Source organism: Mustela nigripes, chromosome 5 (genome assembly GCF_022355385.1).
Source record: "Mustela nigripes isolate SB6536 chromosome 5, MUSNIG.SB6536, whole genome shotgun sequence".
Classification (NCBI taxonomy): domain Eukaryota; kingdom Metazoa; phylum Chordata; class Mammalia; order Carnivora; family Mustelidae; genus Mustela; species Mustela nigripes.
The window spans coordinates 90,101,968-90,125,672 of NC_081561.1; the positions used below are offsets into that span (position 1 = coordinate 90,101,968).

The 23,705-nt window shown below is 34.3% G+C and overlaps 1 protein-coding gene across 1 annotated transcript in view; it reads left to right on the forward strand.

The window, feature by feature from the left end:
* The window catches only part of VTA1 (vesicle trafficking 1), a 63,821-nt gene that overhangs the window by 21,370 nt on the left and 18,746 nt on the right, over positions 1-23,705 (forward strand). The window contains exons 3-5 of the mRNA XM_059400839.1: positions 462-589; positions 1,468-1,543; positions 17,884-17,992. Of these exons, the coding sequence (XP_059256822.1) occupies positions 462-589; positions 1,468-1,543; positions 17,884-17,992 (313 nt within the window). The remainder of the gene's footprint in view (positions 1-461; positions 590-1,467; positions 1,544-17,883; positions 17,993-23,705) is intronic.

Sequence of the window (23,705 nt, forward strand, 5' to 3'; positions counted from 1 at the left end):
GTTTCAGGATATAATGATTTCTGTAATCATATTTTTTTATATTTGATAGAAATTGAAATGGCAACAAATTAAAATTTTAAATCATGATTAGAGAATTTCCTAATTCCATTTTTAGGACACCTGATAGTTTATTGGCTGTTATTTTGAAATACTTGTTTGATGCTTTACATAGATAGTTGGGTGTGTTATCTTTATATTCTTAGTTACTTTGATTTTTAGAGCTAAATTATCCTTTCAGGTTATCATGAGTGTGTCTTCAAAATTTTGTTAACATTGAGTTTGATTCTAAAAAACCTTGGGCTGAGACAGAGTGGTTTTTGCAAGATATCATTGATACATCTTTTACTGAAATGAATATAAAATAATTTTAAAAGTCTAAAATGGTACTTAGGATTATTTGTATTTAAGCATACATTTCTGTGAATCCAAAATCTTAAGCTTTGTATCTGATTTAATTTTAGCTTAAGAAACAGTTGGGTGATAATGAAGCTATTACTCAAGAAATAGTTGGTTCTGCTCATTTGGAGAATTATGCTTTGAAAATGTTTTTGTATGCAGATAATGAAGATCGTGCTGGACGATTTCACAAGTAAGTAAAGCAAGAGAAAAATTAAAATTGTAAGTTTAGTTACTATATGAGGAATTATCCAGTTATCCATTGGATACTTTTAAACTTCTTGATTAATGATTTAGATTTTTTTTTAATTACTTATAGAATATCAGAATGATTGGCATTACAAAAACCAGCCTGTCTTTTTAGAGAAAATGGCTGATTGAAAAAAGGCCAGGGTAGATTTATTTTTTTCAGTAATTATACCCCAATTAGCCATTCTTTAACATTTGGTAAAATCTAAGATTTGATTTTAGCCAGCAACAGCCTGCCTGGTGCAGTGATACTGATTTTTTTTTATTGTCCCAAAACCTGCTAATTCAAATGATTTGTCATTACATTGTAATGATACTTAAATGGAAAGAAACACATATGGCTTGATACAGATTCAGATAATACTGTAATTGATTGCTTCCCCGCCCCAGAGTGTGTGCATATGTTGGGGGGGTGTGGTTGGAGAGGGCAGGCAAAGGGAGAGGGAGAGAGAGAATCTTAAGCAGACTCCATGCCCAGAGCAGGGCCCAATCTCACAACCCTGAGATCATGACCTGAGCCAAAATCAGGAGTCAGACAATCAACTGAGTCACCCAGGTGCCCCTGTAGTTGCATTTTTTAATAAAAAATATACTATAAAATCTTGCCGTAGTATATTTATTTGTATTATGAATCTTATTACTTTTTCCTAATAACAGATTACAAAAGGAGCTTCATTGTGTTCTTGAAATCTAATTTTATTTAAAACATTTATTTCAGAGTACTGTTGTAAACACTGGAGTTTTTTTTTCTTAGGGTTACATGGCTAATTCTGCAGCTTAATGTTTTTCATTTAACTAAGTCAGCTTTTTCTTCTCTTTTAGGAACATGATTAAGTCCTTCTATACTGCAAGCCTTTTAATAGATGTCATAACCGTGTTTGGCGAGCTCACAGATGAAGTGAGTGTACACTCTGTTGCTTCAATAGCCTGAGCTCAGTATTTTTGCTCTCAATGAGTGTTGTAACTGCATTTGGCCTGTCAGAAATGTAGTGTAAGCAAAAAAATGTAATTTTAAATTTTCTACGGGCCACATTTATAAAGTAAGAAGATGAAATAATTCTTAATGATTTACTTTTTGTAGTAAAATTCTTAAATCTAGTGTGACTTTTACAGTTGAGCAAATGCACAGCTGTGTTGGGCAGCATGGGTTTAGCATGTGATTTTATTAAGTGCTTAAATATTACTAATCCTGCCTGCTGTCAAATTTCTACACTGTTATTTGGTACATACACTGGAGTCAGAGGCTTTTAGGGTTGGGTTTTTTTTCCTGTTTCATTTTTATTCAGGAATATTGTGATTTGTTTCATTGTAAAGCACACAGATTTGTTATCTTCTGAGATGTTTCATATCCATTTTAGCATTTTGTTTTTCTTAACCTTTAAGATAAGTAGAGCATATACTCATTTTATATATGAGCAAATTGAGGCTAAGTGACAACAACTTAACTGCTGTTAGTTCAGTGTTGTTTTCACTGTAGCACGCTTTGCCATTGGCATGGAAGATGTGTTTTTTGAGAGAGGAGATATGAATCTAGAAATAGAAAAAGAAAAAAAGAGCTACAAATGAAACTGATAAAGGTATGTTATATTAATGATTTGAAATTTATGAAAAGTATTGCTTTCTGTGACGTGATTTTTTCCTAAATGATGAGCAGCTCATAGTAAAATTGCAAACAAAATAAAGTATGATCTGTAAGATGTTTACATTTTAATAAAATAATATAGCAAAACTGCAAAAAATTCTTTATATTTAAAACAAAGTTAAGCTTTGGGATTGATAATTATAAGTTAGATTTTTGCATTACTGCAAAAGAGATGTGCAGAACATTTCAAGGTTATGTCCAGTGAATAGCAATTTTTTATTATGTGGGACTGTCTCTTTTATTTCAAAACATCAGGCATCCCTGGCCTTGCCCACACAGCATTTCCCAATTATTCCACTAACCAGAAACCACCCCCAGATATTTCCAAAACGCCCTCTAGGGTATGGGGCAGTGCCCATCAAAAAGTCATGTTTTCAAGTTGCCTTGAGACAGAGTGATACAAGAGAAAAATGAGACCTGGAGCATGAAACCTCAAATGCTTCCCAGTGGTTATTCCTTTTTTTTGTATTCTGAAGGGTCTGTGGATCCGCTCTGTTTAGCAGCCTCTCTGCTCCCATCTTGTGTTCTGGATGATCTGGAGCTCTTTTTCCTCTGTGTACTAGCTACTTGAGGGTACAGAAGTGCTTTAAACATGGTGATGGACTAGTCCTCTTCAAAGTTTTAGAGAATTCAGTATGGTTTTAGAAAGTACCAGGTAGGGTGAAGGAGAATAATGGGTTCAGATTAAAAAATAAGTCCTAAGACAGATCAGACAATAAAAGGCCTGGCATCTTCAGTTAGTGGATTTTTTGAATGAAGAACTGGACTCTGATTTGCTTTGTATGGTAGGAACCTGTGGAATGAACTAGGCTGAGGAAGAACTACAAGTCATTTGACAAAAGAACTAGTTAATGATAATTGTGGAACTGTGTACAAGGTAGGTTCTTTACTTGAAGAAAAATAATGTGTTCAGACCTTTTATAAATTTTTGTCAGCACAAACATAGGTCAGCAAATAAGACTCCTGCAAATAAGAAGACAAGGAATCTGCACAACAGAGATGACAGTTGAAGTTACATTAGACACACCCTCACGTAAGAGGATAGTTTTGATAGAGAAGATGGTCAAGTCAACATTCTGGTAAATACTTAACATTGAAAATGCAAGAGGAAGACAACAAATACAGAAATAAGGATGTGGAGACACTCAGGAGATCAGCAAAGGTCCTGATACGGGGGAGCGCCAGATTAGCAGGGCCATTTGCCCCGTACTTCCCAGAGGGCTCTCCCTGCCTCGCCCATCTGCTGTTACTTAGGGGAACTGCTCCCCTATCTCAGAAGGAAGACAACAGTTGTTTGAACTTACAGGTGCCAACCATGAGGACCCCAGATAATAGGTGAAGTAATAGATACAGGAAAAACAAAATATCTAGAAGTCTTAAGTGAGTAATGCAGGTTTTGTTTAAAAAAAAAAAAAAAATTTAAAGATACGTACATAACCTGCACACATAATTAGCATGAGGTCCATCTGCATTTCAGAAAAAAATCTAGGTTTATATTTAGGTGTCCTTAACAAAGAATAACTTCCTTAGTTATTTGAACATAGCAGCTAAGGCAGGGATTCTGAATTGGGCAAACAAGAGAGCTTCAAAAGGAGTGGGGGGAGATTGTAGAGTCTGAGAATGCTAACGAATATATGTAGCAACAGAGTAAAGGGCCATTTTCTAGAATGTTGGCACTCTTTTCTTTTCCTGTCTTACACTCAGCCTGCTACCTGAGCTCTTCTGCCTTGCACTGGTACTAGACTAAAGTAGGAAATGGCATCTGTGTTGGTGGTTAAAGGACCCAGCTAGCTGGAAGGATCTGAAATGGCTCAGAGAAGAGAAGTTAGGCATTCTAAGACCAGCCTAAAAGGGAAGTTCTTCTTATTTTATTGGGCTGAGGTTATTCCTTGTGCCTTCATCATGTAAGTCATCATGTAATTCATGCATATATATATGCATATTTATTTATTTATTTATTTATTTAAATATTTTATTTATTTATTTGACAGAGATCACAGGTAGGCAGAGAGAGAAAAAAGGAAGCAGTCTGCCTTCTGAACAGAGAGCCCGATGTGGGGCTCAATCCCAGGACCCTGGGATCCTGACCTCAGGCAGAGGCTTTAACCCACTGAGCCACACAGGTGCCCCAGTCATGCATATTTAAATCAAGAAATATGTACATGCACAATTAGTGTGTAATTACATGTAGGTGCTTTTCACTAACTTACACATGTTAAAACATGCAAAATTTGGAAATTCAGGGGAAGATGTGCATATCGAAATTTACAAACTGCTTGACACACAGTGCTGATGTATCTCATATTCAAAATCATACAATGATCTTATCCTTATATGACTTGTGAACTGATATTTGCCCATTAACTGAGGTTGACTAAATACATAAAGTCAGCCAACAAGGAAAGTAGAATATGGGTGAGACTGTTCATCTGCCACTGACATAATCCCTAGGCCAACCAGTTTATCAGCATAGTTAAAAATTCTTTTCTCTTATTTTAATGTTGTTTTTTTGTTCCATCATTTTCCATGTCTGGAAATGGCATCTTCATTGTCATTACTGAGATTTAGATTTTTCAGAATGATGGTGTGAAATGTCAAATAATTGTAAACCAAGCTCCATTGGTTTAGTGAAATAGGAAGAAATCCACTCTAGCTGTGACTTCAGCAGCTTGTCATCAGTACAGATGAGCAGTATGGTGACTGGTAGCAAGACTTTCCCCTAAGTCCTCATTGTTGTCTTTTTTTTTTTAAGTTTTTTTTTATTTATTTGACAGAGATCACAAGTAGGCAGAGAGAGGGGGAAGCAGGCTCCCTGCCGAGCAGAGAGCCTGATGTGGGGCTGGATCCCAGGACTGGGATCATGACCTGAGCCGAAGTCAGAGGCTTCAACCCACTGAGCCACCCAGGCGCCCCAGTCCTCATTGTTGTCTTAAGAATATCTGGGGTTTATACTTATTTACTTGTGATTTAAGCCTGATATGCCCAAAACAAGGCACAAACTCTTATAACATTTATTTCAAAATAACTATTAAGAAGATGAGCTGTTTTAAAAACAATGGGTATAAACTGGCTACTCAAAGCATTTAGCAGTTTTAACTCATTCCCTCCTTTCCACTTCCACTGTAGTTACATCCTGTACTTGGAAAACACTAGCAGACACACAAACAGGAAACAGAAAGGTGGGAAAAGAATGAGTTTAAGGATTTCAGGTAGGCAGATTTTTTTTTTTTTAAATATATCTTCCTGTAGGTATAGTTCAGGACTCATTAACTTATTTGTTCATTGATAAGGTAAGTACAGTGCTGCATTTGACTAGAGAATATGCCGGGGCGCCTGAGTGGCTCAGTGGGTTAAATCTGCCTTCGGCTCAGGTCATGATCCCAGGGTCCTGGATCGAGCCCCACATCGGGCTCTCTGCTCAGCAGGGAGCCTGCGTCCTCCTCTCTCTCTCTGCCTACTTGTGATCTCTGTCAAATAAATAAGTAAAATCTTAAAAAAAAAAAAAAAAAACTAGAGAATATGCCAGAGCTTTTTTAACAAAGCTAAAACTTTCCTCAAAAATAGTTGTTTTCCTTGCTTCTAAAAGAATGCTCTTTTGAGAAACACTAAAATCTCTAATAACAGAAAATGGAAAGTGGAAAGGTATTATAATGTCTCATAATTTTTATTTGTGTATTTTAAAATTCTCTTAATTTTATCATCTTTATAAACAAGGGAGTGGTGGTTTTTAATGTAACACTGTACTTTTTTTTTATTATTAACTTATATTATTTGCCCCAGGAGTGCAGGTCTGTGAATCATCAGGCTTACACATTTCACAGTCACCATAGCACATACCCTCCCCAATGGTTTTTACATTACTGTTTTCTAAAATTTTTAAAATACTACATTTTTTTGCTATCCGCTCTGAGAATTTATTGTAAGAGAGATAGTAGTCATTAGAGGCAAGCCCCACTGAACTCTAAACCAAGAAGTCATTTTACTTCTCTGGACTTGTTTTTTCTTCTGTAAAATGTGAAGCCTGGATGAGCAGGTTTCTGAGGTCTTCTGCAGCTCCACCAGTCTCTAGGAGTGTATGTTCCACATGTGGGAGAGGTGATAAAAAAGGAACAAAAAGCAAAGATGAAAAAGAAAAGGAGAGATGCAAAAACAGTTTTAGGTTAGAATCTATAAAAGGAGGGTGAAAATGTGATAGCACAAAACAAATTTCTAGTAGGAGGAAGGAAGAAGAAAGCTAACATTGCAACATGGGGAGTGGGCAAGCTGAACACCTGGGGCCATCTGTAGGACGTGTATGTGAAGATTTTGAGTCTTCTAATTAAATTCTTTTTAGCTAATGTTCCAGTCTTTTTAAAAAATTCCACTGGTTCACAAGCTACATGACTACAGTTTACCTAATTTATTTTCCTATTTGGGGTTCTTTTTTTCTACAACATATTTTCCTCTGTTAACTGTTTCATTGAAGGACCTAACAGGGACTGTTCACTTCCTGGCATTGCAAGTCCAGGCTCCTGTCTATGGTACTTCTTCCCAGTCCTCTTTTATGTTCTTCAGCCTGGTCTCCCTTACTGCCTGCCCGGTTTCTGCCATTGATAACTGTTGTGTTTAGCCTGCATGTGTAAGCCTTACCTTCTCGTTGAGTCAGCTACATTACTCTTGCCCTTACATGAATTCCCCTGTTCTCTCAACTGTTAGAGTCTTAGCTCTATGAATATTATAGTGTAACATACTGCATTAAGTTTTGTGAATTATTTTTTGGAATAAAGTATACTGCAGTCTCTTCAAGAGGGGACTTAGTCTCATTCTACTCTTACATCTTCTTTGGCATTAAATGTAAATTTTTGCTGAGTGAAATCTCAGGGTAAAAAACAATGGCTGATCGTTGATATTTCAGATGTTGCTACAGTTCAGCTTTTCATTTTTCTATCTGTAGATGGAGATAATGTTCAGACTTGTTTACACAGAAATTCTTTCCTAAGTCTTCTAAAATGTTAATAGATCTCTTTTACTCACAGCATTTTTCTTGGTTATTTCCTGATATTTTTCACATCATTATTCATAGTTGCACAAAAATGAAATCTGTATTTTCTTTAGTCTACAATTCTTTTGTAAAGATACTTTATCTGCCATCTCCTATCTCTGTTTTAGTTATACCTATTTAACTCTTTTAACTGTGCCTTTTATACTTCCATCTCAGTATTTAAATATGTTATTGTATAAACTTCTAGCAATCCTATAGCTATATGGAAATCAGTATCCCAGTTTTAGGGATAGAATCACCAGAATATATAGTATAATTTATAATTTTGTATTTTAAAACAAGGGATGTTCAAAATATAAATATTTTGTTTCCTTCCTATGGTATCTTGTGCAGTCTGTTCATGGCCAATACTGTTGATAGACTTTTTTATTGTATTTTAGATTTGTTTCACTTTTAGCATGTTTGGGAGCAGAGAACATTTTGCCTTTTTCCTTTGTAACAAAGTCTTTTGTTTAGGTTTAATACCGCTAATTTAGGATGAACATAGAAATTGCAGGTAAAAGATAATACTTGTTCTCATCTGCTGAGTTTCTGCTAATTTAGGGGAATCAAATGAATATGGTATGCTTTCCTGCCCTCACAGAATTTGTGTTCTGATGTGGGAAGAGAAGCAAAATAACTAATTATGAGGACTTATGGTATAGTAATGACAGAGTACAGGGAAGATATTTTACTCCTGCCATTTGCCTGGCACTATGCCTAAACACTTTAGATATACCTTACTTCATCTTTTACAAATCTGAATTATAGTAAGAAAACCAAGAGTCAGGAAAATAAAAGTAACTTGTCCCCACATGCTCTGGCCCAGAACATCACTTCATGTGATGAACATCCAGCCTTTTTTTCCCTTTGTAATTTCTATTCTGTTGCAACTAATAGTTTTATAAAATACAAGTAATTATTGAATTACTAGAAAAGTGAAACTTAAAAGGAGACCTGTAAATCCAAGCCAATTTGTTACAGGTTCCCTCAAGGCTTTTAGTTTCTGTATGGTCTTGTCACAAACTCATAAATGGTTTGGACACTGGAACTGGGACCACATTTTGATTGGCACTGATCTAAAGCCCTCTCTGGAAACCCCCAGGGAATCCTGTTTATATACCAACCTGACTCTCCCTGCTCAGAAACAGAGCTTTGCAACATCTCTGCAGTGATTATATATATGAATCACAGGCTGGGAAAGAGGTAATCTGTTTAAAATATCCATTTGTACTGAAAGATTCTGAATTAAGCCACATCTTACTGGTAACCTAGAAAACCATGATAGACCAGGAGAAATGATGTGCTTACGAAAGGATGTGTTCAGGACATATACCATACCTTGGGTTTTCATGCTCTTACTGTATGTACACTGAAGGTCTCATTCTTAGCATTTACAATAACAAAAAAATATAAAGGTAGTATCTATCTTACTAGAGTAGGAATTCCACATACTTTGAATTCATTTCTGTGTAATAATTACTGCTTAATCGTGAATGAATGGTACGTGTTTGCATGCAGTGTTAGGATAATGTGACTTAAGAATACTACAGGCATTGGCCTCTGAAGTCCATATGCGACTTCATTAGCTGTGTGACTTTGGCCAATTACTTGCATTATGTAAGCCTGTTCCCCTGTCTTTAAGGTGAAGAAAATTATAATGACCTGTTTTGTCAAGTACTCCTAGATTTCAAATGAGAAATGTATGTAAAGCCTTCAGTAAATAGCAAATGCTTAAAAAACACAAGTTCTTGCTTTTACTACTAGATGGTTAGTGTTTTATTGTGCTGTATTACAAAGGGCATCAGCAAATACATGAAAAATTTAATGGAAACCATCCTAAACTGCTCAGTTTTATATATTTATTTAACATGAATCTATTCAAAAATAGATGGGCGTTATATACTATATACTACTATATGTGGAGGTCCAACATGTGCAGTTGGAGTCCCAAGAAAGAGAATAGAAAGAAAATGTAGAAGAAAAGATATTTGAGGAAATAACGTAAATTTTCTATATTGGATCCAAGAAGTTCAGTGAACCCTAAGTAAGATAAATAAAAAACTATACCCGAGAACATTATATAGGCAAACCAGTGAAGTTGGGTGGTGGAAGAGAAAATCTTGAAAGAGCAGTCTTGGCAACCAATACATTATACACAAGGTAACACTGTTTTGAAGGATGGTTGACTTCTCATTTTTTGAAAAAAATGGTGGCAAAAAGATAATGAAATTGACATGTATAATACTGAAAGAAAGAAAAAAAAAGAACCTGTGAATTCAGAATTCTACTTTGAACAAAGCTATCCTTCGAAATACAAAAGTAAAATAAAAGACCTTTTCAGCAAATTAGTTCATTGCTAGCAAATCTGCTATAAGGAGCTAAAGAACTAAAGAACCACAGAAACAAAGTTTTTTAGGCTGAAGGAAATGATAACAGGTGGCAGCTTGGACTTAGAGGAAGGAGAGAGGTACACTGAACATAGTATGTAGATAGATACATTTTTTAAAAATCTACATATTTTCTCTTTTCCTTCATTTCTTTAAAAAGATATCTGCCTATTAAGTAAAAATTATTATACCTGTACATATTTGTTAAACCCAAAAGAAGACAGAAAAAGGGAAAAGACGGTAACAAAAACAGATGGGACTAATACAAAACAATTAGCAAATTTTAGGCCTGAATATAGTTATGTCAGTATATACTATATATGTAAATGGACTAACACTAAGAGGCTTTCAGTCTAGATTAAAAAAAACAAGCTATAACTTTATACTGCTATAACTTTATACTATTTACAAGAGACACCTTTTAAGTACAGAAACACAGATATTTTGAAAATGAAAGGATAGAAAATACTTAATGCAAATACTAAGTAAATAAAATTCCAAGTGAACACATTAATATTAGACAAACTTTAGGAAGATGTTAGTAGAAGTAAAATGGGACTTTGAATAGCAATAAAGGGTTCAGTTCATCAGTAAGATATTACAGTTATACATGTACACAAAATAAGTTTTAATTATAGAAAACAAAAATTGATAGAAATAAAAATACAGAAAAATTGATAATCATAGTTTGAGATATTAACACTCCCTCAATCATCCTTAGAATAAATAGTTTAAAAACAGTAAAGTTAATAAAGACTGGCCAAATACTGGCTAGAAAGTAGAAAAACAAAGAGTTTTCATACATGGTGAAAATGATAAATGTTATAACCACTTTGGGAGAAGATGTTTTCTTTCTTTCTTTCTTTTTTTTTTTTTTTTTAAATTTGAAGTTAAATATACACCTATTCTTTTACCCAGCAATTCCTCCTTGGTGTTTATCCAAGAGAAAAGAAACCTGTGACCTGTGTCCCGAAAAAGACTTTAGTAACTCATAGTAACTTTATTCTTAATAGCCTGGGGCTGGAAACAGCCCAGGTGTCTACCAGCAGAGGACTTGATAAATGTACTGCTCTGTACTGAGATCTAAAACGGTAGTACTGATACACCCTACAACATTGGTGACTCTTAAAGGGATTATGCTGAGCAAAAGAAGACTCAATACAAACTGATCCCTTCATACAAAGTACTCCAATATACAAATCTATTCTATTGAAAAAGTTAGGATTTGTATCTGGTGGGGGATGGGGCAAATTGATCTGAAAAGAGATACAAAGGAACCTTCTGGGAAACCAAAAGTGTTACGTTTTGATAGGAGTATATTTTATACAGGTATATCTATTTGTTAGAACTACCTAAATTATATACAAGATTTATGTATCTCAAGGTATGTCAATATTACTGCATAAAGCTAAATATTGAATTGTTGTTGGTATTTGTTTTTAATGCTTTGGGCTGGCAGTTCGAAAACTGCTTACTCTGTATTCTATGATTGAGCAAATGTGTAAATATATTGAGAGAGCTAGGTTTCTCACCTCTGGGGAAAAAGGTTCGACTAGGGTGGGAGAAGACTAGATTCTGTTAATGGCTTTGGATTGGAATTGGAGATGTCCATATTATTCATGCTTTTAAATATATTTGATAGAGCAAAGTAGATACATGTGATAGTATAGTGATTATGTAGTAGTATAGGTAGTATATATGTATACTATAACTGTATATATGTACAGTATGTATATTTGTGTATATACATAGAGCATACATTCATAGATGGGTGTATACATGCACATAAAATTTAGTTCTTATATGTCTGTAGCAGAGGGGCCTGGAAGCAATGGTGCACCAAATAGCAGTGAGGGCACACCTCAGTGTCTTATTTTGGGTTCCAAATACCATTCATCTGTGAAAAGAGCCAGTTCTCTTACAGAAAAGGCTGGATTTAGGACTGGGTCAGGAAAGGTATTAGATGAATTGGACCTTTGTCCTGTGCCAGAAAGTAAAATCTTCATATGATTTTGGGGGTATGTCAGAAGGATCCAGAACAAGCTGGAAAGGGTTTCCACTTTTCCATGTCAGGGACAATTTGAGCATCAAAACAGAATGATATTAATAGATGAAAACTAGTTGAGTAAAATAAGAATGGATGGGTCTGTACTGAAACATACAGAGAAATACATGAGTGAATTGATGAGTGAATGAATGAGTGAATAATGGAAAAACAGAAGGCCCTTTATAATAGAATTCTAATAAATACAGAATAGTGATAAAGGTAGAAATAATTTATGAGGTTTAAAACTAATAGGTGGGAAGTTTGATGAAGAACAGGATATTTGCTTTAGTCTCTATTCCCTCAAATTGCTTATTTTAAAGGAGGAAGTAATAAGTCTCTGACGGAGAAACATGGTGTCTGACACCACTTTTAACCAAGTCATCAAACATGACACAACCAGTATTGGGACCAACCAATACCATGTGCTTTCTAGTAAGATGAAGTGAGAAAGACAAATATCACTTCAGTGCTAATCCTGATAAAAATGCATAATCTGAACCTAATCACGAGGAAATATCAGACAAATCCTAAAAAATAGACGTTTTACAATTAAGTTGACTTTTTTTTTTAAACATGAAGGTCAAGAAACATTAACAAAGGCTGTTCAAATTAAAGACTAAAAAGACATGAAAACTAAATAATGCAAACTTCTTAAATTATATAAACCTAGGGAGGTAGTAACTATGGGGGACATAATTGGAACAATTGACAGAAGTTGTTCGGACTGCAGGTCATAGAATACTCTTATATAACTATTAAATTTCCTGATTTTAATAACCATTGTGTATGAGACTGTCATCAATCTTAGAAAATTGGTAAAGAAAGGATAAGAGGCACAGTGACTTCCAACTTAATCCTAAATGGTACAGAAAAAAAAGTGATACAATTTGCATATTAATATATGTATAAATGTGTATATATTAATGGATAGATAAAAATGCAAACACTTGGGGAATCTAAGTGAAAGGTATGTGAGAGTATCTTGTACTTATGGCAAAACTTTCCTAAGCTTGATAAAACTGCATAAAAAGTTATATCACAGAACTATATAGAGAGAGAACGATATATATATGTATGTATGTATTATTTTATATAGTTTTTAAATGTTCAATAAATCTCCATAGGAAATATATGTAATTTGTGACAACAAATAATTCAGTATTGGAGTCATTGTGGTAATAAATTTGTTGAATATGTATTTTTCAAGCATTTCTCATTGTATTTTGTCCATTGTTCTGGAAGTTAGAGCCCTTGTTTATATACTATATTTGGGAGAATTGAGGAACTAAGAATATCTAAGTATTATCTTTGATGTTACCACCCACTTGGAGATAATTCCTTTCTTTTGTATCATTAACTGCTTTGAAATGTTAATGAAAACTGTGGATTCTCTCCCATGCATTTATGTATTGCATTTTTGCATATAATTCAGAGGGTTTCACTGACAACCTCAGCCCTGTCCTTTGCAAGCCTAAGTCAAACTGTGTACCCAAGTATAATATTTACATTTATTCATTAGCAAAAATGTTTTCTAGTTCAGTGTTTTTCAAAGTGTGGTTCCAAGACAACCACCTTCAGAATCATTTGGCTATTTGATTTTTAAAAAAACGTGGATTCCAGAATCTGCTGTCCTTTCCTTGATCATCAAATATTAAGCTCTGCTATACATCAAGCATGGTTCTAGGCACAAGTAATGCAGCAATGAGTAAAATCCCTGCCCTCATGGGAATCTCAGTCTTCTGGTGGAGACAGTGATCAAATTAATACATCAAAATGTCTAGTATGTCAGATTGATAAGTGCCATAGCAAAACTCAAGGTAGGGTTAGGAAAGTTCATTTCAGTAGGGTGGTTGGGAATGGCTTCACTGAGAAGCAACATTTTAGCAATGCCCTTGAAGAAGATAAGAGAATGAAATGTAAAGATGTTCAGGAAGAGAACATCTTTGTCTTCGTAAGACAAAGTGCAAACCGTTTGAGGTAGTAAAGAGGGTCTATTCAAGTTTAAGAAGTATCAGTGAAGATATAGTATAGTTAAATCTGGAGTGAGAGAGGAGACTGATAGGAGGTAAGGGTGAGGAGGAGTTCAGCTAGAATTGATGGAATTTAAGTGCTATTTTTAAAGCATTTCATAAATTAAAGTATTTCTAGTGGTCAAGGATGGAAGTAAGTTGGCCCATTAGTTCATTTTTAAATAATCAGAGTGAAAGGTAATACTGGCTGAGATCAAAATTTGCAGTAGGAAAGGTGCTGAGAAGTAGTTGGACTCTGAATGTATTTTGAATGGAGAATGGACAGACTTTAAAAGATTTGTTGGTAGATTATAAGAGAAATACAGGACTAAAAATAACTCCAGTGATTTGGGCTCGAACAACTGCAAGAATGCCATGTACTGACATGGGGAAGAACAAATTTAGTGGGAAAATATCAGAAGTTGCTGTTGAACTCTGAATGCTTTGAACTATCAGGTGTACAGTAAATTGTTGAGATGAATCAAAAGTTCACAAGAGAAAACTGAGCAGAGAATATGAATTTGAGATTTGGAGCATAGGGTGATACTTAAAACCATTACACTGAACAAGATCAGCCAGGTAAAGTGTTAGAAGAGAAGAGGAGAAGTCCAAGAACTGAAGCCTGTGGAGGGCTCCCCACTTTGTAGATAAAAAGAATCAGGAGCACCCAGCAAGGCAAAAACAAAACAAACAAACCAAACAAAAATAAAAACACCCAGTAGACCTTGATAACCAGGAAACCCAGTGAAAGGACATTACAAAGAGGAGGAAGTGCTCAACTTTTCATGCTGATAGAGTCAAGTAGGATGATGTCCAAGTTTGGGATTTTGTAAGAGAGAAGTAATCTGTAACCTTGACAAAAGCAATTGTAGTGGAATAAACACTTGACCAGGTGGGTTCAAAACAAAAATCCAAGAGACAGAATGGGAGCATACTCTTTCAAAGTGGCTTTTTGGCATGATAATAGAAAATGATTTTTATCAGATTTTCCATAGTTTGGACTAAGAATCTATTTTTTTATTATATCCTCATGTAATTTTTATATGTACCGGGTTTGGGAACCCCTGCTTTAGCCTTTGGTTTGCATTTCCTAACCAGTCATTCTTCAGTGTAGCAAATGCACATGATTTAAAAATCAAATGAAAATTCTTACCACCACTGACTCTTGTGTCCAAAATTTGCAGTTGTCAGTGATTCTCATCAATCTAGTTACAAAACAGGAACTTAGAGGCCACAGACAAAAGTAAAAGTTCTTTTTGTAATTCCTGTTTCCCAGAAAGGATGTCTAATCAGCCAAAAGGAGTTAAAAGATCTCAAAAATATTGACATCTTGAAATTTTCCTCTTCAAATATTCTTTGATATCTAGCATCCTTTATTTTAAAGAAAACAAAATTAAAAAGCAAATTAATTTTGAGTACAGCTGCCAAAATTTTCTGTGAAGTATTACAAGTTCCAGTTTGTGGTGGTGTCTTGAAAATAGTACGGAATAAAAAATAAACAGTTGTATTGATTTATCTGTCTGGGGAAATTTTGTAAAAGGTATTTACTAAAATGAAGCCATCTCACGTTAGAGTAATGTTTTTAAACTTCACATACTAAGGAAGGAACTCAGCATAGTTTATACATCTTTACCCTGTTTTTTACTGTGAAATTAGGAATGTAGGAACCTCCTAAAGTTATCATAATGCAACTTAATCCAGTTTAGTCTTTAGATGGTGTTAAATTATTTTGAGCCAAGAAAAATCTGCCCTATTTTTAAAGGTCCCAAAGGAAGGCAAATTAAACTTTCCTAAGCAGTTTATTCATTTTCTTTCAAAAGAGTCCTCTTTATATATACCAAATTATAGCCTCTATTAATATGCATTAAGTAGCTGACCTTTTAAAGCCAGTTTTACCTTATTTCATATATTCCCATCTGAGTTACAAATTGTAGTGTGCTAATTGTAGCATAAGGTAGCCCTGAATGAGTGGATGGCTTCACTGCAAAATAGTGCTACTTTGGGTAAGTCATTTACTTTTGTACTGCCATTTGCTCCTATTTATAATACTGGATTGCAGAATTTTAAGAGAGAAAGGTGAAGAAAATATCATAGACTTTAGATAGTACAGTGATGGAAATTATTGCTTAGCTTTAATTTTGGACTCCCAAAGTTCACACCTGCCTGTTCATCGTGTTATCCCCAGCACTTCGGATCTGTAACTGACTTGAATAAATGATTAATTTATGTGCTTGTAGGGAAGTTGATAAGAGAATAAATATTTGAACTGAGCCTAAGGAGACTCCTGTTGGAAGAGGAAACCATGTTTAATAGGAAGACTAGCAGGAGAGAAGACTGCAGATGAGAAAGAATCTCATCTGGATTGAGGGGAGATAGTAGGAAGTAGAGTAGACTGAAACAGTATCCACAGTGTGGAAGGCCTTGAATTCTAGGTTAAACTGTATTTACTTCATTGACCCAGTATTTTAATATCTCAGAGCCTTGTGATGACCTGCCTAAATTTCAAGGTTATTATGAGAACCAATTAAGAGAAAAATGTGTAAGTGCTTCAGAACCTGTAAGGTACTATAAACATGCTGGTCCACAACTTTACTCTTGTCTTGGATTTATCTTACTTACTCAGCTGGTCCCTGGTATGTCTATTCCACCTGTGGCAAATTTACTTTCTCACCTTCATTCTTTAAATACCTCATTTACTTCTGCCCTTCTTCCTTTGCTTGTTCTTTTACTTCTCTCCACGATAGTCTTACTACTACTTTCCATCCCATCCCGTAAGACCAAGCTAACATACCATTTTACTTTATCAGCTGTCCATTATTGTAGACTTACCAAAGAAACAAGTTCAATACTTTCTACCTACTATATTTTTATAGTACTGTTGTTTTGTATTTTAAATCTCTATCCATAACAAGATGATCAGCTCTCTAAGGGCAGAAGTAAGTGTATTGACTTGTTTTATATCTCCCTTTTGCCTATCTTAGGTCTTAACTAAAAGCAATTATTTATAAAGCATAAAAAATGTTGAGATTATCTGTATCCTAGGTTTTCCCCAAAATAGGGAAGCTATAAATCACTGAAAACTTGAAGTAATTCCCTTCACTAGTTAAGTGGCTTTCCTAGTACTTAATTATATAAAAACATAATTCATATTTAAAATTGTATTGCATGGAGTACTGGGTGTAGTACATAAACAGTGAATCTTAGAACACTGAAAAAATAAAATAAAATTTAAAAAAATAAATAAAATAAAAATAAAATTGTATGTGAATCCATTGATTGAGCCCACCCATTTATAGAATGTGCTAGTACAGGGTGTGTAATTTTATCTGGAGATGAGCTAGAGGATTAGTAGCCAAAGACCGGAGGGAAAGCAGGAGAACAAGAGTGTCACAAAAACCAGTAATAGACAGTGTTTCACAGAGTTTGGAATGGTTCGATGTTTTGTATGCTGCTGAGAGGTTTGGTAAGATAATACCTACAAGTGTCTGTTGGATTTGCCAGTATGGAGAGGGCTGTTGGTGACATTGAGCACATTCCTTAAGTGAACTAACAACTTAAGTGAGGTGGGGGCTGGTACATGTGGGCTCACTGCCATTAAAGGCATGGCACATTCAAATTCTCTGACCTTTTATGTGCTGAAAATCAAACAAAAGAAACTTTTTTCTCTCTAGAGTGAGTCAGCTGGTGAAGAAGTGAAAAGTTAAATGTGGATACTTCTAAAAAGTTTCTTTATAAAGTAATAAAGTAGAATAAATTAAAATCATACCTGGAAGAAAATGGTAATCAGTGTAGAAAAGTTGTTTTTAGTAGAACATAGAGGAGGATTGTTTGATTTATGATGGACATTCTCATATTTCCATTGCAGACCTTTTCTGAAGTACAGAATCATAAGCGAGAACTAGGTATGTGCTTGAGGAAGATAGCTTTTTATGGTCTGTTGAGCCCTAGACATTTGGTAGAATCCAGTGGTAGGATGGGGAGGTTGCCAGATTGTTTCAGAGATGTAACATGCAAAAATGGGTTTTATCTCAGAAATACCATAGGTTATCACTGTATCTTTTTATTTGACTTCTTACTAGAATTTAATATTGATATAAAATTTAATATTGATATAAAAATATTCCTTCTAGAATGTGAAACACAGAAAATATGCAAGGTGGAAGGCAACATATATCCATAATTGTTTAAAGAATGGAGAGACTCCTCAAGCAGGGCCTGTTGGAATTGAAGAAGATAATGGTATGTATTTACTTATTTAAGTAAAATGACTTAGTAGAATCATAATTGTTCCGAATATTATCCATGATTTTTCAAAGAAACAGTACATTTTCTTTTGTTCCATCAGGTCCAAAATCCATGAAAATTAGGTGTAAAATAAATTTAGGGACAGTGAGAGATTAAGGCCAAACTGCTTTAATATCTGTCTTTATCAACAAGATAGCCTGGCCATCTCCTGCCTGTAATCAGATTTCATTCTTACATAGAACAGGTAATCCATTTATAGTTTATAAAATATTCCCAAACCACAAAGGACACTATTAATTTTTATGTATCTATTTGAGGTGAGGTATTTTTTTTTTTTGTCCGAGGGGTAGGTAGTACATTCACATGGTTTAAAATTTATAGGGGATATAAAAAAATATATTAAATGAATTTCTCATTTCCATCACATCCCTCATTTGGCCAGATTCTACCAAACCCAGATAAATAAATACTATATTATTTTAGGTTTTTTTGTGTCCCTTAACAGATGATTTTTTATGAATTTACAAATAAATAGGAATACATAGCTTCCTTTTTTTTTATACTATTGGTAATATAGACACTTCTGCACCTGATTTTTGTTTTGACTTAATAAATGCATGAAAGATTCACCATTACATAATAAGTAGTTTTGTAAAATTAAATTGTGAAAAAATAAAGGTCTTACCATTTCACTTCACCTTTCAGTTAGTGTGTAATTGAAAAGAAAAGGAAGGACCTTTTTCACTTGTTTTTATTGATTAGACATACAGGAAATTGACTATTAGGAGAATAATCACTGTAATCTGCATTAAAATTCTAGGTGATCTTTGTATTTTGTTATACAGATTTTAGGCATCTGTGAAAATGGTCATTCAGTGCACGAGTTTCTTAAACCATTTCTTAAAGGGTTAGATAATAAATATTTTAGGTTTCTAGGTCATGAGGTCTTGTGGCAACTTCTCAGCTGCTCATACAGTGCAGAGGTAGCCACAGACAATATGTAATCAAATGAGCATGTCTCTGTTCCAATAAAACTTTGCTTAACAAAAACAGATAGTCAACCTGTTGGCCAGAGTTGACTGACACCAGCCTAATCCAGATCCTTAGATCTGTTTCTGTAGTGAATTTATTAAAAGATTTCCTAATATTGAACCATCTCTATATTTTGTAATAAACCTCATTTAGACGCTGTGTATCGTGTAAGACTGATGAATCACAGACCTGTACCCTTGAAACAAATAATACATCATATGTTAATAATAAACTTCATTTGACTCTTTTGGGTTTTTTTAAATAGATTAATTTCACTACTACTCTAATGTTACCAGCTTTACATTGAGTAATAAACCTCATGTGGCTCTGTTTTTTGGTTTTGGGTTTTGTTTTTTTTTTATTATATTGATGGATTCAGTTCACTACTATATATTTAGGATTTTTGAATTGACATTCATGAGTAAGACTGGTCTAGTTTTCCTTTGGGGTGTCAATGTTCTGCTTACTCCATAAATATAATCTGAATATTTCTAGTATTTTTTTATGTTTTGGAACATTTTGATCACCTTAGAATCTCCTTTCCCTTAAATGTTTTCTAGAAATTTTTTTGTGAAACCAGCTGTTCCTGTTCTGGGGATGGCTTGTTGGCCTTACTCCTCCATGGGAATTAATCCTCTTGGATTTTTTTTTTTTTTCAATTTTCTCAATGCCTGATGAAATTAATAATTTAGTTCTTATGGGCCATTTTAGTGATTTCTACATATATGTGCTGTCCTCACAGTTTTTCAAATGATAGTTACATTGCAGTTCTGCATAGTAATATATTGTACATATTAAGTATCCATAACAAAATGTAATAGCTATGTTGAGTATTTCCATATATCAGTTAAGAATGAATGGGTAGCAAGCACGCACATGAAATGATGCTGAAATCTTTAGTCATTAAGGAAAAACAAATAAAGACTATAGCAAGCTCTATCATACCTACTAGAATTTAGGGCTAAAATTGAACAAACCGATAGTCCCAAGTGCTACTGAGAATGCCAGGTAGCTGGAACTCTCACACATTACTCATGGGGAAAGAAAAGGAAAACAGTTTGGCAGTTTTTTATAAAATTAAAAATACACTTGACACAATATCTGGCAGCCCCACTTCAAGGTATTTTTTTACCCAAGAGAAATGCAGACATATGTCCATATAAAGCCTTATACATAACTTAACAGCAGCTTTATTTGTAATTGCCAAAAGTGGAAATAATTCAGATGCCATCAGCCACTGATATTTGCAGCAATATGGTATGGACTGATTTCAGAAGCATTATGCTAAGTGAAAGAAGCCAAACAGAGAAGGCTACATATGTATTATATGATTGTATTCATACAACTTTCTGGAGAAGGCAGTGTTCTAGGGACATAAATCAGGTAAGTTGAGTACTTGGGGTGAGCGAGGGGTTTACTACAAAGGAACATGGGAAAGGCTTGGGGATGACCAGAAGTGGTGGTTATACATTGTATAAGTTTTATGTCAAAACTGTATACCCAAGATGTGTGAATTTTACTGCATATAAATTATAGCTCAGTAAACCTGCCTTTAAAAGACAAAGGAGATGGGAGGAGAGAACAAGTGAGGAAGACAAGAAAACCTTCTTGTTCTCTTTATTATTTAGAGGACTGTTTAAAATGTTACAGTGCCATTTGGTGAAAAAGGTACACTACAGTTTTATATATGAATACTCTAAATTATTTTGCAGTTTGTCTTCTAGAGATGCAAGCTTTCATATGGCATTTCAAGTTAACTTTTTGTTATCTATTTGTGAAAAACACTTCATGATATGTCCTTAACTAATTTACAATAGTCTTTTTCACAAAGAATTTTTCTTACAGTCATTTTCTGTAATAAATACCTTGCATTCATATAGTGCCTTAAAGCTTACAAATCATTTCCACTTATTCATACCCTCGGAAATCCCTTGGGACTAGTTTATGTTATTACTGTTGTACACAGGAGTAAGTTGAGATTCCACATGGGTTAGAGCCTGCCTAAGGACATAGAATCATGAAACAGAACTAGAACTTGAATCCCTGGCCCTCTTATTCTGAGTCATGTGTCTTTTTGGTATTTTGTTTCTTCATTTTTTTTATACCCAGTGTCTGTGTTTTTTACATACTTCCTTTCCTACTTTAATACTGACCATAATCAGGAATGTTTTATGTCTGTCCTACTGTTAACAAGTGTCCACAAGAAAATACCCAAGATCTTCAGGCTTTAAGCAAGAGTCACCACAATGTGGCATCAGCCTACTTTACCAATTTTATTTTCTGTTCCTCTCTTGTATTGTCTTGGGTGGGTCAGGTTACCATAACAAAACACCATAGACTGGGGTGGCATTCATTTTCTCAGGGGTCTAGAGGCTGGAAAGTCTAAGACCAAAGTGGAGCAGGGTTCTTTTGCTCTTGAGTGCCTACTTCCTGGCTTTCAGACATCAGCCTTCTCTTTGTTCTCATATGACCGAGAGAGAAACAAATCTTTCCTTTCTGTAAGGCCACAATTCTATTAGAATAGGACTCTACCCTTATGACTCTTTAACCTTTGTTACCTTCTGAAGAGCTTATCTCCAAATATAGTCAAATTGGTGATTAGGGCTTGGTCATATGAGTTTTGTGGGGACACAGTTCATTTCATAGGACCTATATATTCTCTTTATTATAGTCATAGATGTTAAGAGCTAGATGAAAAGAGACCTTCATCTCTTTCTTTAACTATAAAACCATTCCTCCCTCCTAAATTGCTTATCTTTTTTTACCTATCTGAATCCTGCCTATCTGTGATGTTTTCCCCTTTGTCTGAATTTCTGCAGAACTATTTTATGTATGTATATGAAGTCTTATAAAATATATAGCACTTAATAAAGTACTTTCATAGTTTATGTTAATATTTGTTATTTATGGAACGCTCGGTATTATCGGGCATTGTGCTAAATATTTTACATATATTAGCTTATTTAGTTCTCATAGCTTTTGAAGGTGGCTGGGCATTTCTGATCAAGCTCTAATAACTAGTTAATGAAACTCAGCAGTTGAACCCAGGCCTTCTAATTCTAAAGTCTGTGCTCTTATTCTGCATTTAAGCAGATGAATTTTTTCCCTTCAACCAGTTTTACAAGAAAATTTCTCAGCCAGTCATTAAAATTATTAATTTCACATTCTCTTGAGACCATAGTACCAACATTACAGGGTACATTTCTGTGCTTCAGATACGATTTAGAGACCTAAATTTGGAATGAACTCCCACTTCCCAGGACATATCCTTGTTCTTGCATTTTTAAAATGTCATTGTTTTTCATTCATTTTTAAAGAAACTTATTTTTTTAATGTCGTTTTGTCAGCATTTGCTGGGTACCAGGAATGAATAAAAGACATGATCCTTACAAGAGCATACATCTTCACAGGGTACAAAAGTTTTAATAAGCAGTTATAGTGCATGGTAATAAGAGATTGTGCCTGAGCTGAGTCTCAAAAGAGAAGTTGAATTAAGTTGGGTAAATGAAAAGAAAGGATGGTACAAATTTTTAAAAACAAAGCAAAACAAAAACACTTCAAAAGCAGCAGGGAGGCAGATTGAGATCTGGCTAAGACTGTAAAATCTGTGTGTGGGGGGGGTGATTTTTGAGAGCGAATTGGAGAAAGATAATTCTGCAGATTGTGAGAAGAATTCAGGGGCTATTAGTGATCTAAATTATAATAAAACAAAAGCCTGGGTGAGATATTGACATGGGGATAAGGAGAAGGAAATGTAATCAGTATAACATAGAACACTTTAATGAGGGAGGAAATGGATGATGATCCCTGAGTTTCCAGCCTTTCAAAGAAATGACTAATACAAGGTAGCAGGTTTGGTGGGAAAAATCAAGAAAAGATACTGAGATGCTCATTTGATTACTACATGCAGAACTCCCAGCTGCCAATTATATACTCATCTAAAGATTGCAGGAGAAAATTCTGGGCTAAAAGAATTTTGGAGTTGTCAACCTAAAAGCAAGAGATGAAGCCAAAGTAAAATGTTTCTTCACCCAGGGAGGGTGAATAGTTTAAGAACTAAGGCCAAAGATGAAACATTTCTTCACATTCAGTAATTACATTAAATTGGAAATTGAAGCTGAACCACTTCTCTTACCTGATGATATTTAAGTAACCTTTACACACACATATTTGTAGTAAATATAATCATATTGTACTTATCATTACCTTCTAACATCTGATTTGGGAGATATTTCTTGAATGTGGTTATACATATATTCTTAAATACACCATGCAAATAACGTTTATTTGTTTTTAACATATTTGGTTTTAGTAGCATTTCAGATGTGTCATTTTAGATATATTAATATGCCTAATAAATAATCAGTGTTATTTTTTCTAGATATTCTTTCAGTGACTTCTAATACTAACATTTTCAACTTATGTCCTTGAAAGTGTACATTTTAATAATTATCATGAACTCTTCTGTTGTGATATGGTTGTTTTATGCTTTTTATAATACTAACTTACTAGATAATTAGATACATATAATTTTTGTTATGTTTTCCAAAAATTAAGCTTACATGGAGCTTATAATTTCTTTCATTATTTTTAATCAGTTTTTATAGAGCCTCTAAGTAGAAAATAGGGAGTTACGGAATACCAATAATCCTTTAAAATCTAAAGGAGAATATTT